This window comes from Vicugna pacos, chromosome 27 (assembly GCF_048564905.1).
Source record: "Vicugna pacos chromosome 27, VicPac4, whole genome shotgun sequence".
In the NCBI taxonomy this organism is placed as follows: Eukaryota; Metazoa; Chordata; class Mammalia; order Artiodactyla; family Camelidae; genus Vicugna; species Vicugna pacos.
The window spans coordinates 20,015,284-20,032,323 of NC_133013.1; the positions used below are offsets into that span (position 1 = coordinate 20,015,284).

The 17,040-nt window shown below is 35.7% G+C and overlaps 1 protein-coding gene across 2 annotated transcripts in view; it reads right to left on the reverse strand.

Annotated features, from left to right (window-relative positions):
• Nucleotides 1–462: 462 nt before the first annotated feature.
• The window catches only part of BTBD1 (BTB domain containing 1), a 37,291-nt gene continuing 20,713 nt past the window's right edge, over nucleotides 463–17,040 (reverse strand). Inside the window, exons 5-9 of one of the 2 annotated variants that reach the window (XR_012064806.1) lie at nucleotides 12,711–12,903; nucleotides 6,436–6,523; nucleotides 3,340–3,486; nucleotides 2,625–2,837; nucleotides 463–803 (exon numbers count right to left, since the gene is read on the reverse strand). Coding sequence is in view for 1 of the 2 variants with exons in the window: in XM_006198405.4 (XP_006198467.3) it covers nucleotides 2,679–2,837; nucleotides 3,340–3,486; nucleotides 6,436–6,523; nucleotides 12,711–12,903 (587 nt within the window). In the remaining variant the exon portion in view is untranslated. Of the gene's footprint in view, nucleotides 804–1,034; nucleotides 2,838–3,339; nucleotides 3,487–6,435; nucleotides 6,524–12,710; nucleotides 12,904–17,040 lie in introns of those variants that run through there. The other variant, XM_006198405.4, reaches the window with a different exon arrangement.

The following is a 17,040-nucleotide window of genomic DNA, read 5'->3' on the forward strand; positions in this document are numbered from 1 at the left end:
CGGAGGGAGGGGAAAAGCCATCAGCTCCATTTGCCATCCAAAACGTACACCTGATTGTTGCTTCTGCCCCAAATCCCCACCTCTGAAAGGGAGAGTTGGGATCACTAGAGCACCAACCCCTCTTATGAAGGATGTATTGTCTAACCCAAGAAATAATTCTCAGGTTTTGAGTCTGGATGACTAAAACAGGAAAGCTAAAAGGTGGTTTGAAGGAGATGGGACTTGAAAGGAAAATACATTTAAATACATTTGAAGGCCTGCCTCTAATGTCCTATAAAGTTGTCTATTTCCAGATAATTTTTTTCTTGCAAACTATAGGTACTACTTATGTGAACCTAAAAGAAAGAACACTTTAATAATGCAAATAAATAATCTCAACTTGTTGGGTAGATACTGGAGTTATCACACTTTTAAAAAATAGAAAATGCTTATATTCTACAGTAAATGCAGACTAGCCAAGTATCTTCTGGGGTCTTATTGTAAAGTTTGGGAATGGTGATGTTATTTTGGGACCCAGCAAAATATTTTCCCAACTCTGTAGCTTGGGAGATAAACCTGGGTTTAAATTCTGCCTCCCACCACTTACTGACCTTTTTAAACATGTATTTCTTGGCCTGTGAAATGGGTATTATAATAGTACTTCCCTCAAATTGATGTGAGAAGCAAATGAGAACGTGCGTGAAGTACTCAGTGCAGAGCCTGGCACACAGCAGTCACTCATGTAGCTCTGTTAATACAAAAAGATGTGAAGCGAGATGGTCGTCACCTTATCAGAGTAACAACAACAGTCTTCTTTCTCCCACCTGCGGAAAGTAGAACAGGGGAGAAAACCTGAGATCAAGCAGTAGACGGCAGCAGCAGGGTTACTGCTATAGCTGCTTTAAGGCAATGGAAAGGCATTCTTATTTTGAGCTCTGTTACTTCCATATATTAAAAATAAGGTTAAACTTCAATTAACTAGAAACTTTGTTCCAAGATGGTGTCTTACACTTAACTTTTAGAAGAAAAGACAAATGACTAAATAAATAAATAAATAAAGGATAATAGATATTTATTTTTTAAAAATTCCAGGGGATGTCCCATTCAGTAAACAGTTCCATTTCTTGTCCCTTCATGACTACCTTTAGTTACAATCATTCAGTACAACATACTTGAAAGCATCTGAAATGCCTCAAATGTCAAAAAACATCTGGCACACCATACTTTTTAAGACAGAAGGATCTTCCATGATGGTAACTACAGAATGTTTGCTAGTTAATCTTAAGTTAACCAGAACCACACGTTCCATAGTCATTCCAGTTAACTGAGGTTTATAGCCATAAAGTCATTTTACCAGAGATAGGAAAGCTTCCCTTTTCCTCAGCAATTTTAAGAGAACTCTGTCACCAACACACCTCACTACCTTCTCAAAAATATCACATGAAATACTTTTGATGAAAAATTTCTATCCTAATTACCATTTAGAAAAAATTCTTTTTAAGTTGATACTTAAAAGAATTGTGATTTTTACCTATTTCCACAACGACCTGATAAACTTAATTACACATACATTTTTAATGAGATAATCACTTTCAAGGGAAAAAGAATGTTATTTATATAAAAATTTTGCTTTATAAAAGTGTATAAATGTCATTCTGTCAGATACACTTCCTATCCCCTCCTACTACAGCTGTACCTACAACAGTGAGGTCGTGAGTATTCAACATATTTTATTTTTTGGATAGAATTGTGTGGGTGACTGAAAGTATACTTTTCAGCAGGAATGATTCTGTTGGATAACTTTAAAATTTCAAAGTAGTTGTTAGAAATGTTGGTATTTCATTCCATCGCTTGCTGTGTAAGATTATCGCCACAATGCTGAACTGATGTGTTTGCCCATCACCATCATCATTGCCATCATCTCAATACTGAGAATTTTCTACAGCATCCCCCATACAGACAGGTATAGTGGTGCAGTTTGGAGATAAAGAATCCAGTCTTAGATTACACCTTTAGATCTTTTGTTTATATCACATTATTGTGAATCTGTACAAATTTCATTTATAGTTTAAAACTGTACTATGTAACATATTACTATCTATTATAAAATATTCTTTTCTGTAAGTGCATTGAAAATTTTCTTAGGCATCTGTTAAGCCTATTTCTAGCAATCTTCCCAATGCTAACAACCAGATATTTCAAAACTCCAAAGATGAGGTCAGTTTTCTTAATCTTCTGAAATTTGTTACTTGAGTTAATAGGAATTCTGTAGGAATACTGACCCAAATGATCTTACGTAACCCTCAAATAGTTAAAACAGAAAGAAAACAAAAACAAAAACAAAAACAAAAAACGCAGCTATATAAAACAAGAATCTTTCTATAAAACTGTTGAAAGATCACGAGTCAGCTGATACATGAAATTATACAAGGTAAAGCTGAAATAACTGTTTTTAAAAAAAAAATGATTAAACCCTGTTCTTTTTTCCCTTAAGGTTATAAGAAAATGGAAAATCTCCCTTTAAATCATGCAGAGATTTAAATCAGCATTTATCTATCTCCTCTAAGAAAGTAAAATGTCTCTTATCTTACAATTATAAATATTCATAACACTCAAACTCTTTTTTGTGGCCAGTTTTTTTATACCTTTGAGACTAGCCTGTATGGTACTATTTAGCCAAGATGTATTACGATGTTAAATTATGTATAAAATATTATTTCTGGTATTTGTCCATCTTCTATTGAAGTGCCATTATTATTGCCGGGGGAACTAAAAAAGAAAAAGACAGTCTTGCTAGCAGTAGGTGTTTCATGCACCACTTTCTTCAATCCTTTTGTGCCATAGTGGGAATCTGGACCCTAAATAAGAACAAAAGGTTCATTAGTAATTTTCACTTAATAAGCACTCAGTTTAATGTGGTATTTTAATTAGACTGATGATCTATTATATTTCATTATAGCTCCTATATAAAACTTTACACCAAGTCATTTAATGAAAAATGTAGCTTTTGCTATAAGCTAATTAACAACTAAAAATACTGGATGTAGAGCCCAGCTATTAGAGAACACTGAAATGGTTTTAAGAAAATAATTATTTTATTTTATCTCTATCAAACATTCAATCTCCTACTTAAATAGCTACTTCCAATGAAGAACCATTTTTTTCAGAGCAGAGCTGTGCTGAGAGGTGATGCTTTTTTCAAAGCAGTGGAATATTTTAACTCCCAGCTTTCTACCTTCCACCCTTCCTACAAGGCTGTACTGTTAGTGATTCTCAGCTTCTACTGAAACATGCTCCCTCCCCAAGAGGAAACCATGGCCCTGCCAGAGCACCACCTGGAACACGTGGGGCAACTCTTACTTTGAGCGTTGCGCATGCTGTGTAGCACACGTTGGGCAGGATCTCTATAGGTTCTTTGAACATGACCCTGAATGTGTTAGCAGTCCCATCACAGCTAAATCCAGTATCATTCTGTCCCAGGGTTTGTTTTTTTTCATATTCAATGATCTGTCATTTTTAAAAGAGAAGTTAAATTTAAGTTAAATCTACCGAAACAAATTTTCATAGAAAAGAACATGAAGCCCTTAGAAACAGCAGAGTAGACTATTACATCTCTGCGTTGTAATTTTTCTCTACTATCTCCAACCACCACAGATGCCTTTAAATGTGCTATCAGAAAATGCACTCATCACAGTAAGGATGGGGAGGATGTCAGGTAACTGCACCTTGGCTGCAGGAGAGAGGAGCTTCCAAAAAAGGTATGGCATGGGAACTGGTGTTTTAGCATGTGCAGATTTTAGATACCTGAGGGAAATGAGCCTTTGCTCCTTGCCAGCCTATGTCTTGTTGCTGGGAAATTCCTGCAGCGTTTCCTATGTGGACATTCAAAATATGAAAATTCTGTCATTTTGATTTAGTTCCATAACCTGTGCCAGGCACTGGAGGACACCCTGAAGGAGCTTCCAGTCATCAGAGAAGACATAAACAATGACAATTCAGTACAGCACCCGCAGGAGGAGAGCTATACATAAGACGAAGTAGCAGAGGAGTGGAAAAAATGATTTTATCAGGGAGGAGTGAGGCTCCGAAGAGGAGAGTGTTAAAAGCTCAAGTCAGAGTTTATCAGGTTACAAGAGAAAAGTCTTCATGCAGAGTATAAGGACAGTATGTGTGGAGGCCAAGGCTCACAAAGCTGCCTTTTTGCTCACATCAGAGAAAAACAGTAACAGTAAAACAGGCTGAACCAGCACATGCAGCAAGAGGTCAGGACAGTGGTCATCTAGCAGGCACAGTAACCAGAAAAGATCACGAGGGGACTCCTGGGGCGCTGTAATGTCCTGTTCCTTGATCTGGCTGCTGGTTACGCAAGTGTGCTCACAGTCTGTGAGAAGGGGGCCATATGTTCCACTTATAAATATGTGTACTTTTCTGTATGTACAGTCGACCCTCCATATACGCAGATGCAGAACTGTGGATAAGAGGGCTGACTGTACTGTGCCATTTTATACAGGGGACTTTCATCTCTGAATTTTGGTATCCTTGAGGGGTCTTGGAACCAATCCCCCACAGATGGCTATATATCACAGTTCAACTAAAAAAAAAAAAAAAAAAAAAAAAAAAAAAAAAAAAAAAAAGACACCATGGTGCCCTGGAATAAGTAGTAAGACCCAGGATTTGGCTGTGGCAGTGTAACCTAGAGTAATCCACGTCACTTCTGCGAGCCTTGGTTTGTCTTTTAATTTGGGAAAAAACCTTGTTTGCCTTCTTCCTAAGGCTGCTGTGACAATCAAATTATAAAACTACAGCAATGATGACAGCAACAGACTATGTTCTGAACACTTTACATGCATCATCTCAACTGGTCCTCAAAAACCTACAGGGGAAATACCACTATGTCATAGCACCCGAGGAAGCTGAGGCTTAGAGAGGTTACACAATTTGCCCACAGTCCACCTTGCAGGTGGCAGAGCTGGATTCAAACCCAGGCAGGTTTATCTGGCAGTGTATCTAGAGGGTGCAAGAGACTAGCCCTGGGGAGAAGAAAATAGAGAGAAGCCCTATTTCTATTCATTTTACTCAGAGTATTTATATTTTATCATTTTAATATACCTGTAACCCTGACGCCCTCGCTCAGTCTGTAGCAAGGAGCCCAGTGTCTTAGGTAATAGGCGAGGTGCACTGAAAGTGGGGTTCCACAACTGAAGAGGCTGATGGGGGGCCCCTCACTTGTTTCCAGGCCTATACATTATAAAGCCTCCTTAAGTGGGTTTGTGGATCCTTTTCGATAGGATCTTAACAATATTTCTAAGTATATAAAGTGAAAAAGGGAGTGATCATGAAAATCTTTTATACCCCTCAGAGGTTTGGTGAGGTTTCTCGGCATTAAAAATCACGGAAACAAAATTTTCCAACCTGCTTTAAAATCTCTCAAAGAAACAATTTCACTGGGTTTTGAACCTATGGGTTAAAAATATTAAAACTGTAACTGTCTAATTGGTTTATAAGAACAATGAATTGACATGAGTGATGTAAATTTATCAGCTGAATTTTACTATAAACCGTAGCAGACAGAATTAGAAAACGATCATCATTTCATTAGCACAACCAACAAAGCAATTCTTCCATCTGGAACAAGGTTATCTTTCTGAGGCAGTGAAGTATCTTTTTGGCTGTCATCAGACATATATCAAACTAATGATGCATTCTGATCACAAAGTTCACCAATCTTTTACTATTAAAAGTAATATATTAATATTTATTGGCAGTGTTTTCTGGTGTTAAAATCTGAAACATTGTTTACTTCCTTTTCTCATTTTTATTTTTTTGTTTTAATTTATGTATAATACATAATAAGTATAGAATTGCTTAGGTATATAGTTTGTAATAAAAGGGCAAGGTGGATGTGTTTCAAAAATAATTTTACTAACTGGGGTGTGCAATCAGAAGTGTGGCGAACACTGGCTGGTGAGAAGGGAAGGAGAGGTGCTTTACTGCCTTCTGGATTAAGTAACTGTGCCATATCTGAAAGAACTGAGGTGGAGCAGACCTAAAGACCAGGGCAGGGTATGGTCAGACAATCAGAAATCAGAGGTGGTACTAGCAATTAAAAGGAATTAGACAGTTTCAAGCCTCAGAGGTCAAGGTGCCATGAAAAACAGCAGGTAGGTTGTTTTGAGACAGTCAATACACAGCAGGAAGGACTAATAGAAGGGTTTCTTGGACAAAGGAGAGCTCCTTGTATGTTTATCCTGTGAAGGACCCCAGGACCACAATTTTCTGAAACTATCTTTTAGATCAATTTTAAAACAAAACCCTCCAGGCTTTAAATGCTACTAACAGGCTTTCTGATGCCTTTGATGATTATACTGAAATTTGGATTTCATTGCAACAGTGTCTTATTATAAAATTACATTTGTTCTCTATTTCAGATGATATATAGTGGGGAAAAAAGTGTACCTGTATATTTACTTGATAATCTGTGGGACCATGAATAGATCCATATAAACCAAATCCAACTATAGAGATTCTTCTATTGACTGTGAACCTGAAAGAATGAAGCCAAATGTAAAATAACATACATAATTCAGTAAGCATTCATATTCTGGAGGCTTATACATTTCAAAGTGTTACTCAGAACACCTAATTTTGCTCAATAAAAAGGAAAACTATTGAGAGGAGGGTATAGCTCAAGTGGTAGAGCACAGGCTTAGCATGCACGAGGTGCTGGGTTCAACTGCCAGTACCTTATTCAAAAATAAATAAGCCTAATTACCCTCCCCTGCCAAAATAAAATAAATAATACAATAATAAATAAATAATTTTTTTAATTATAAAAGTTAGATATCCTTGGAAATGTCACCTGCTTACCAAAAACTCTTGCTAGAGTAAATTTTAACTTATTGGGAACTTAAGTAGAATCTGTTTTCTGTACTGTACATTTTTAAGCCAACGAATTTATTTAACCTAAATAGCCATTTTTATTGTAATGATAACTTTAGTCTAAATATGTCTGCATATCTCCTTCATGAACACAGATGTGTCAGCCCTGATCAGGCCTGATGTGCAGCATCCCAAACTATGACAATTCATCAGCTTGATGAATACCGGGGGCCAGTCAGAATGAGGTACTGGGCCTGGCACTGGGGAAATAACTGTCATCCAGACAGCCTCTGCCCCTACTGCTCTTACAGCCTGAGACAGTGACAGTAAGTAAACAAAGGAATTGTGGTAAGAACTGTGAAGGAGGCAGGCTGCTGAAACAGAATGGGTGGTGGGGAGCTGGGTACAGGCCCTAAGTTACACAGGTGGGTCAGAGTGAGATTTCAATCTGGAACAATCAACAGGTCCAGTTTGGTCATCATAGTTAAGAAATGGCCCACCTTACTTCATTTTATAACTGTAAAAACTAGCATCAAGCACAAATGGCACTGAAAAACTGTATAATAAAAGATAATCTAATATATATAGTGTTAGGTAAGGGCCCAGCTTCTTTTCTTTTTAATGGAGATACTGGGGATTGAACCCAGGACCTTGTGCCTGCTAAGCACGCACTCTACCACTGAACTATACCCTCCCCTACCAGTCTAGAATATAAAGCAGTGATCCTCAACATTTCATACTTTAAGAGCTGAAATAACAAGTTCAATTTTTATTATTATTACTACTACACCATTACAACTTTATGAGCACTTCCTGTGCCAGGCACTGAGCTTCAGTTCTTTTTTGCTGTTGTTGTTCATAATTATTTATTAGAACTGAAAGTTGTTTGCTCTTCTATTTCATGAGCATCCATTCAGGAGCTTCAGTTCTTTACATGAATTATTTCTTTTAATTATCGTAACAGCTCTACAAACTAAGTAACACGGTATTGTTTTTATCATCCTCAGTTTTTATAGTTGAAGAAACAGAGGTTTAGAGAAATTAACTTGCCTAGATCAAAACATGTGACAGAGCTGGGACATAACTCCAGGTCTGCATGGATCTAAAGCTCATACTCCTCTTTTTGGAGGGGTGGGGGTGGTAACTAGCTTTATTTATTAATTTTTTTTTAAATGGAGGTACTGGGGATTGAACCCAGGACCTTGTGGATGCTAGGCACGGGCTCTACCACTAAGCAATATCCCCTCCCCAAGAGCTCATACTCTTAATCATTATGTTAAATTGCCAGTATGAGGACCACCTTACATTTTTAAAAATATATTTTTAAATACAGTTTTTTGTTATAAAAAAGCTATATATTCTGCTAAAAATATTAGAAAATGCAGCTAAACAGGAGGAAAAATTTTAAGCATCTCTAAATCTACCATCTAGAGATAACTCCATTTTCAATTTGGTGCATTTCCTTTTCAGACTTGTAGTTCTGTTTTTTAACAACAGAAAAAGACTTTTCTATGAATGTACATGTGTTATTTTATAAAACCATGCCAGATATACATATTTTTATAACTTCTTTTTCATGTAAAAAGGTAAAAGATTACTACCGATTCATCGTATTTCAGAAATTCCTACTTGTTAGATAATCTAGGCTATCTGCAGTTTCTGTTATTATGTAACAATGCCACGATGAATAGTCTCGTAGCTAAATCATTTTACAGAGCCTTAATCATTTCCTTAAAATCAATTCTTGGAAGTAGATTTTCTGGGGAAAAGGCACATTCTTAAGGCTTTAGATAAACTTTATCAAATTGCTTTCTGGGAAGATTATAAAACTTTACACCCAACAAGGAATGAAGATCATTTCTATCTCACTCTCAACAACCACGGGTATTTTCATTTATTTTTGCTGTTGAGAAGCTGATAACTGATAAATTCTATTTATATTTCTTTGATAACTGAGTTAACATTGGCTTATATGCTTACTGTCTACTGGATTTTCTCTTTAATGAAAGACCCACTCATGTTCGTGTTGCATTTTTCTGTGCTAATGATCAGTGCCTTTTTCATGTGGATTTGAAAGACCATGTTACATAGTTATTCTATGCTTTGTCGGTAATGTCCATTACAAACACTTTTTTATTTGTTGTCTATCTTTAAACATTATGGTGGTTTTGGAAAACTTTGAACTATTTATAGTCAAATTATGACCCATGCCAAGTTTAGATGGGTCTAGCTCATCCTCATAATAAACATTCTGTTCTAGCATTTTCACAATTTCATTTTTTTAAATGTCAATAAAACTTTTATTTATAAGAATACTGGTAGATGGTGTCGGTAGAGAGCTTACTTTATTCTCCCAGTGGTTAATCCTTCCCTCACGTTCTAAACATTCATTTACATGAGGCTGGTTTCTGAACTCTGCAGTATGTTCCATGCAGCACTAACTTAAAGCTTTATAATACTTTCCATGCTTGATCCATACCACTTTTTTTTAAAAAAGAAATATTTACTCTTACAGATTAATCTTAGAATAATTTTGCCAACCTACTCCTCCCTACCAAAAACATGGGACTTCTACAAGGAACTGCATAACATAGAGAGGTTAGTTTGGAAAGATACCATCAAAGTTCTCCAGTTCTTCATAAGGATACCATACTATACATTTCTTATAGGAGTTAATCCTACTACTTTACGGTATTCGTTATTATTACAAATGGGATCTGTTCTTACTCAACACTATAACTGAAAACTTACACACTGAAAAATTTTTCTTGTGGCAAAATATATAACAAAAGGTACCATCTTAAGCATTTGTAAGTGGCATTAAGTACATTCAGTATTGTTAACCATCAGCACCATCCGGCTCTAACCGAATTTTGATGACATATTGGTACATCACTGGTTTTTGCATGCACTGTTTTACAAGTGGCCACTATTCTTTTTTATTGGTGCTGGTAGATTTTTACTGATCTTGAGGCTGTTTGGGCAGACCAGGTGTTCTCAAAAGTAGTTCTATTCCCGAAGAGGCACGGGGCTCTGCTGGCAGGGAGCCAGGGACACCAGAATTACTGCAATATGTAGGATAGTCTCCCAAAACAAGGAATCCCAATCAACTTTCAAGTGTCCTGTCAGAATTCACGTAGATGAAAAACTTGTTTTTAACTACGAGATTTAAACCTAATTCTTTTTCATTTATAAACCAAAGATTTTATGGCAATTTTAATATTCACTGACTTACAAAAGGTGACTACTTTATTAACATAGGAAATATCATACAGCCAATTCTCCTGATTTGTGGCAGTTATATTCTATAGTTGCCACAAACACAGAACTAGCAAATACTACGCCACTGCCCTAAGGGGGAATATGGACAACTCATTCTAGTATATTCCATTTTCTTTATTTTACAAAAGAGAAAATGAAATTAAGCATTAAGTGACTTGCCTGAGGCCACCCCCACTAACAGATGCCAGAGTTGGGACTCAAACTGTCCAATGGTCCCAGAGCTGTCATCGCTTGCACTGCCCTCCACCGTCTCCATCTCGGTATGAGAGCTGAAACAAGGCAGAGGATCACCCTGTTTGATCTCACACAGGAGCATGCTCCTGGGCAACTAAAATCTTTCCTGTGAATGACTGAGAAAGTACTGCTGGGGATTACAAACAAACTTCAGCAAGCAGGTGAGTTCTCAAACAGGGAAACTGGATAAAGGGAATGGACTGTAATTTGCTTTATTTGAAACCTTTAAAGAAAATGACAAATTGGCAGCAGTGCTGCTCATGGTATTTGCAACATGAGTGTAACACACCTGTCCCCCGACTTGCAGCTGTCAGGGTGCTGCTGCACACAGGTACTGAGTCTGACTGCTGCAGCTTGTGTTCTGCTGCCCAAGTGTCTAGATACTGAAATAGGTATTTTATTTTACGACCAGTTACCTTTATTTTTCTTTACAACTAGGCCATTATATCTTTAAAAAAAATGAAACATTATGAATTTCACTTCAGGTTAGTAAAGGGGCAATACAAAATATTTATTATAAAAAAGGGAGAACTAGGTCTGATGGAGTGCAGAACTACTAATGTAGATGTTATCTGAAAATAATGAAAAAAAATTCCTTTCTAGTAATTCTTTATCCTTTGTGACTACATCAATCAGAACACTGCTGAAAAAGAGCAATATTCACAGGCATCTCTACCTTGAGGTTTCAATAGTTTATCATGTTAAAGAAGTATTCTTTTAGACCTAGCCTATTCATGGTTATATATGCATCGAGGGTGAAATTTTATCAAGTCTTTTTGACATCTGTCGGAAAAAAATGGGTTATTTCTTTGATCTGCTACCATGTTGAATTATACTAATACATTTCCTAGTATTGAGTGATTCTTTCAATCTCTGAATACACTTTATTTGCTTTTATAGTGTTATCCTCCTAAGGTACTACTAGATTCAATATCCTATTTTATGTAGAATTTCTTCTTGTGTGTAAGTGAGATGGACCTAGAAAATTTTTGTCTTGTCAGATTCCTGTATAACATTATGCTTCCTTCAATAATTAAACAAAAAGTATTTTCTTCTTTTAATGCTCAAGGAAACAATCTGTTCTCTGCAGGTTTGATAAAACTCACCTGTCAAAACCACCTTGTGAAGGGACAGTTCTTTGATAACTTTTAATTTCTTCCATGGTAATTGGTCTATTCAGGCTTTCTTCTTCAGTCAATTTTGATAATTTATATTTGCCTATAAAATGATCCATTCCATCAAAATGTTCAATTTATTAGCACAGAGTAAACCCAGAATTAAAATAAAAATTTCCTCAATATATGATTATATTCCCATTATTATTTGTAAATGTGAGTATGTTTTGTTTATTACCTTTGCCAGAGCTTTACTTATTTTATTGGTATTTTTCAGAAACCAGCTTATGGATTTAACAATTACTACTATTTTTAATTCATTAATTTATACATTTACCTATCTCCTCTCTCTTTTCTTAGGGTTCTTTTGCTATTCATTTTCTAGTGTCTTGGGTTAAATGCTTAAATCATTTATTTCTAATTTATTTAGTAAAAGTAGTTACTTATTGCTAATTCTCTGTGTGATACTCTGTCCTCATCCTGTAAATTTTCCTAGATAGTATTCTCATTGTGAATGACTACTAAACAGCCCACAAATGCATTTTTATTTTCATTTTAACCCAATATTTATCTTCTCCCCCTTGGAGTTCTAGTTTTAAACAAACTTATTGTTAGTTTCTACTTTTATACCAAAGTGCTATTAAGTAAGTGAAAATTCAAAAGGCATGTTTTATGAAAACAAGTACTTCTCCTACTTCTCCTATTTTGACATTTGACCTAAAGAAACATGGTAGAGCAAATATAAATTCCAACAGAATTATAGGCATGCATCTTTTAAGATTTAAAAATTATTTTCCACTCAAAGCTGTTATAAATGTATACTGGGACACTTTCCATGCAAATCTATGCAAAGAAAAAACTCACACTAAACCAAGTTAAGATTAAGTATATTAAACTGTAGCCTGAACTCTGTAAAAATAGTGTTTGATTAACTAAGACCTAGACCTCAGCTCACCAGCAATGTTAGTCCAAACAATACTCATGTGTTAGAAGGTCCAATTCAATCTTTTCTTACTTTACCTGTTTCCTAAGAGATCCCATCACTCATGATTCAGTGGGGAGACCAGTAAGCCTGACATCTTGACTCTTGTATTAAGTTAGAAATGTATTAAACAAAGTATAAAATAAAATGTTGGCTAATTATCTCCCACAATTTGGGCATAAAAGCCAAACGCTAACTGCTGCCCCACCCGAACCCCGAGTCTACAATGTGACAGATACCTGATTCGATCACTGGTTCCACTGTAACCCCACCGGCTCTCTACTTGCTGGAATCTATTGATGCAGCATTCCTTTCCTCTGAGGCAGCACCTTGGTCGATCAATGTATTCAACTCGGGGTTTAGGATTGACAGTAAAATGAAGAAAGAGATTTACCACTTCACGATCTGACAGAATTCCAGACTGAGCAGGACCTATAGAAATAAAAATATAAACCTCAATAAAAGCAACTTTACTGCAATCTCTAACTTTGTAATTTGTTAAAAATCCCTAATTGTGAATTCATATCCAGAAGATGTAAACTTAACAATGAGGCAGAAAAATCGTGGCATATATAATTTTAGCATATATTTAAAAGTTTTACTAAATTTATTTGAGGTTAACCTAATATGTACGTGTAAAAATCATTAATAAATCAAAGCTTAGGTGAAGCCCTGAGATCACAGAAAGACCTTTAGAATTTTCTACCCATTCACCCTACAGTATTTTGTCTATCAGAAAGAGGAGAGGTAGGGAAATGCTCGCAGTGGTGCCAGGGTTACAATTACCTCCCCATTTCCCATCTGTCTGAGGCTATAATCAAATAATGGAACACAGAGGCAGAAATAAATGGGACAGTGCTTTCGTTGTGGGATTCAGAAATTAGCAGAAGGCAGGAGCTAAGACTGGAAGAGCTGTGGAAGAAGCATATGTTATAGTTTCCTTATTCACTGTTTCTGAGAAGAGAAAATTCCAAACAGCTTAAATTTATCCAGGAATAAACATGAGGAATGCTACTCCTCATAAAAAGATGCCACGAGATCCCTTCCAAGGCTGGTAAAAACAATCTAAATAAGAGATTTCAAAACACTAGCAATTTGGTTTAGGAAGCTGTAAATCAGACTTTAATGTAAAACACCCTAAGTTTTAAAAAATTAAAAATTTAAAAGTATCACATAAAATATATCAACCTGCCAGACCTGGCCCCACAGTTCATTTGCAATCTCTGGATAAGGAAAGATGGTAAAGGAGAAAAAAATCAATTACAAAGTTAAAACATGCATTTTAGCCAAAACAAAAAACCCCCCCAAAAACAGACCTGGAATTGCATAAGATCAAAAGAGAGATGGGGGTGAAAACTCATATAACTTTCTCAGACTGACAAGAGGACAAAGAATTCAAATGTTTAAGGTGACTAAAATGGATGATAAAAAGCAGAGCCCAACAAACACGTAACTAGTATCCCTGAAGAACCAACAAGAAATAAAATAATGCAGTAATTCAAGACTACAAATACAACTTGCCTTATCATGCTTCGCAGATACTACATTTTTAACAAACTAAAGGTTTGTGGCAACCTTGCTGCACCTTCTACATCAGCACTTGCTGCTTCACCTTGCACTTGTATGTTATGAAGACGGCTTCTTTCCTAAAACCTCCTGAACCAGCCTCTGCTGGCTTCCAACTTTTCTTCTGTAGCTTCCTCACCTCTCTCAGCCTTTACAGACTTAAAGAGAATTACGGCCTTGCTCTGGATTGGGCTTTGGCTTTAGGGAATGTGACTGGTTTAATCTTCTGTCCAGACAACTCAAACTTTCTCCATGTCAGCAATAAGGCTGTTTCACTTTCTTATCTTTTGTGTGTTCACTGGAGCAACAGTTTTCATTTCCTTCAAGAACTTTTCTTTTGCATTCCCAATTTGGCTAACTGTTCGGTGCAAGAGGCTTAGCTTTGGCCTATCCTGGCTTTCAACATGCCTTTCTCACTAACTAAGCTTAATCATTTCCTGCTTTCGATTTAAAGTGAGAGATATGAGACGCTTTCACTTAAAAACTTAGAGGCCATTGTAGGGTTATTAATTGGCATAACTTCACTATTGTGCCTCAGGGAATAGGGAGGCCCAAGGAAAGGGAGAGAGATGGCGGGTAGGTGGTAGGTGGAGCAGTCAGGACACACACAACACTTATCAACTAAGTTTGCTGTCTTATATGATGCAGTTTGTGGGGCCCATAATAATTACAGTAGTAACAGCAAAGATCACTGATCACAGATCATCACCATAGCAAATATAATAAATGAGTGAATCAAAATAAAGGATTCAAGAGGTGTGTCATAAAAGAACTGGTGATGAGCACTAAAACCAAAACAACCTAGAATTAAGTCTAATATAGTTGTATTATTATAATATATTGTGTGGGTGGATAATGAGTTACCATGAAGTGGTCTGGAAAGGTTGAAAGGATGAAACACCATGCTAACATTCTTGTCTTAAACAGGAAAGGTCAATAAATACTGCTCTATTATGAAATGGAGAATTAAGAAAACTGAAGGGGAAAAAAGTAAACATAAAATTTGTTATTTCCTAGTCTCTAGACAGAAAAAAAAAAAAGCAAAGAAAACACACTCAACAGCAAAACAGAGAACATAAAGGGAACTCTTCCTAAAAAAATTTTTCAAAAATACAACTGAGAGATAACATGCATACAGAAAAGAACCTGCATGACAGCAAGAGGAGAAACATTATTTGATGACATAAAAGTATTAATAAGTCTGTAGGATGGAACAGCCTATGTCAGAGAACAGCTACAGGTGAAATGGCACACAAATGGGTGAAGAACAACTGAGGCAGTCAATGCTTGAGAAGGGAAATGTACTGAGATGAAGCCGTGTATTTGTCACCCTTGTAACCCCCTTGGGATATCCGCTGATTTGCTTCACAGGGCATAAATGCCAAACAGAAACTGGCAACCTAGAAATTGTGGTAGTCCTCACTTAATGAAGGAGACAAAAATTGTAATTCAAAGCTACCAAGGCAGCCAGCGATGCAGAAGAGAATACTTAATAGAGAAACATTACCAACATTTTAGAGAAAACTATGAGACCAAGAAGCTAAGCAGGAAGGAACTACTAAGAGACTAAAGAGTTAAACAGAAATTTCTCTCTTAATGCTTGAGAGAAAAATCCCCAAATATTTGAAAATTAAGCTATATACTTACAGCCTATGGATCCAGAAAAAAATTACCATGAAAATTAGAAAATATTTTTTATTGAGTGATAATGAAAATACAACATATCAAAAACTTTTGGAGAAAAAAGAAATGCTTAGAGGAGAAAGTACAGACTTGAATGCATACACAAAAAAGAATACATGTGAAAACTGATGTTCTGAGCATTTATCTCAAAAACTCACAATGTCTAAATAAATAACCCCCAGCAAATTAAAATTAAAGAAGATAATAAAAAAAAATTAGAAATCAATGAAATGGAAAACATATACACACTAGAGTACATTAATAAAGCCAGAAGTTAGTTCTCTGTAGAAATTAATAAAATGGGTAAACTCCTAGGTAAGGCTGATCAGAGGCACAATATACCATTATCAGAAATGAAAAAGGGGACATAATTTAGATTTCACAAACACAGAAATAATAAAAGCATATCATGAAATTCATGTTAACAAATTAAAAGTCTAGATGAAACTCACAAAAAGAAGTAGAAAAATATGAAATATCATACTCAAGAAATTAAATCTCTAATTTAAAACTTTCCACAAAGAAAATGCTAGGTCCAGACAGCTTCACTGATGAATTCCCCTAAACACCTAAGGAAAAACAGCACCAATTTAATATAAACTCTCAAATATAGAAAAAAGAAATATTCCTAATTTTTATATGAGCCCAGTATAAACTTGATAATCAAAATCTGATAATTTCATTACAAGAAAGGAAAATTATAGACTAATTTCTCTCCTGAAGTAGTTGTAAAAATATTTTTTAAATTTAGCAAATTGGATCTAGTAACATACAAAAGGATAATACATGACAACCAAGTCTAGTTTATGTAAGGAATCCAAAATTGGTTTAATTTGGAAAATCAATCAATGCAGTTCACTATATTAAGAGAGTTAAGGGGACAACTGCATCATTATCTCAAAAGAAGAGAAACATTTGATAAAATTCACAATAAAACTCTTAGCAGATTATTAAAGGAAAAAAACTTCCTTAATCCAATAAAGGGTATCTACAAAAAAATTTACAGCAAGCATACTCTATGGGGAAATACTGAAAGTTTTCTGCCAAGACTGGAATAAGACAAAGATGTTCACTATCAGTACCTCTATTTACTAACATGCTGGAGGATCTAGGCCATATAACAAGGCAAGAAAAAGAAATGTCTAAGGATTAGAAAGAAACAGAATTATTATTGTTTGCAGATAGCATGATTGTACATGTAGACTATGAACAATGATCTACAAATAAATTATTAGAATTCATGAATCTAGCAAGGCCACTAGATGCAAGGTCACTAGACACAAAGTCAATATAGGAAAATCAGCTGTATTTCTATATACT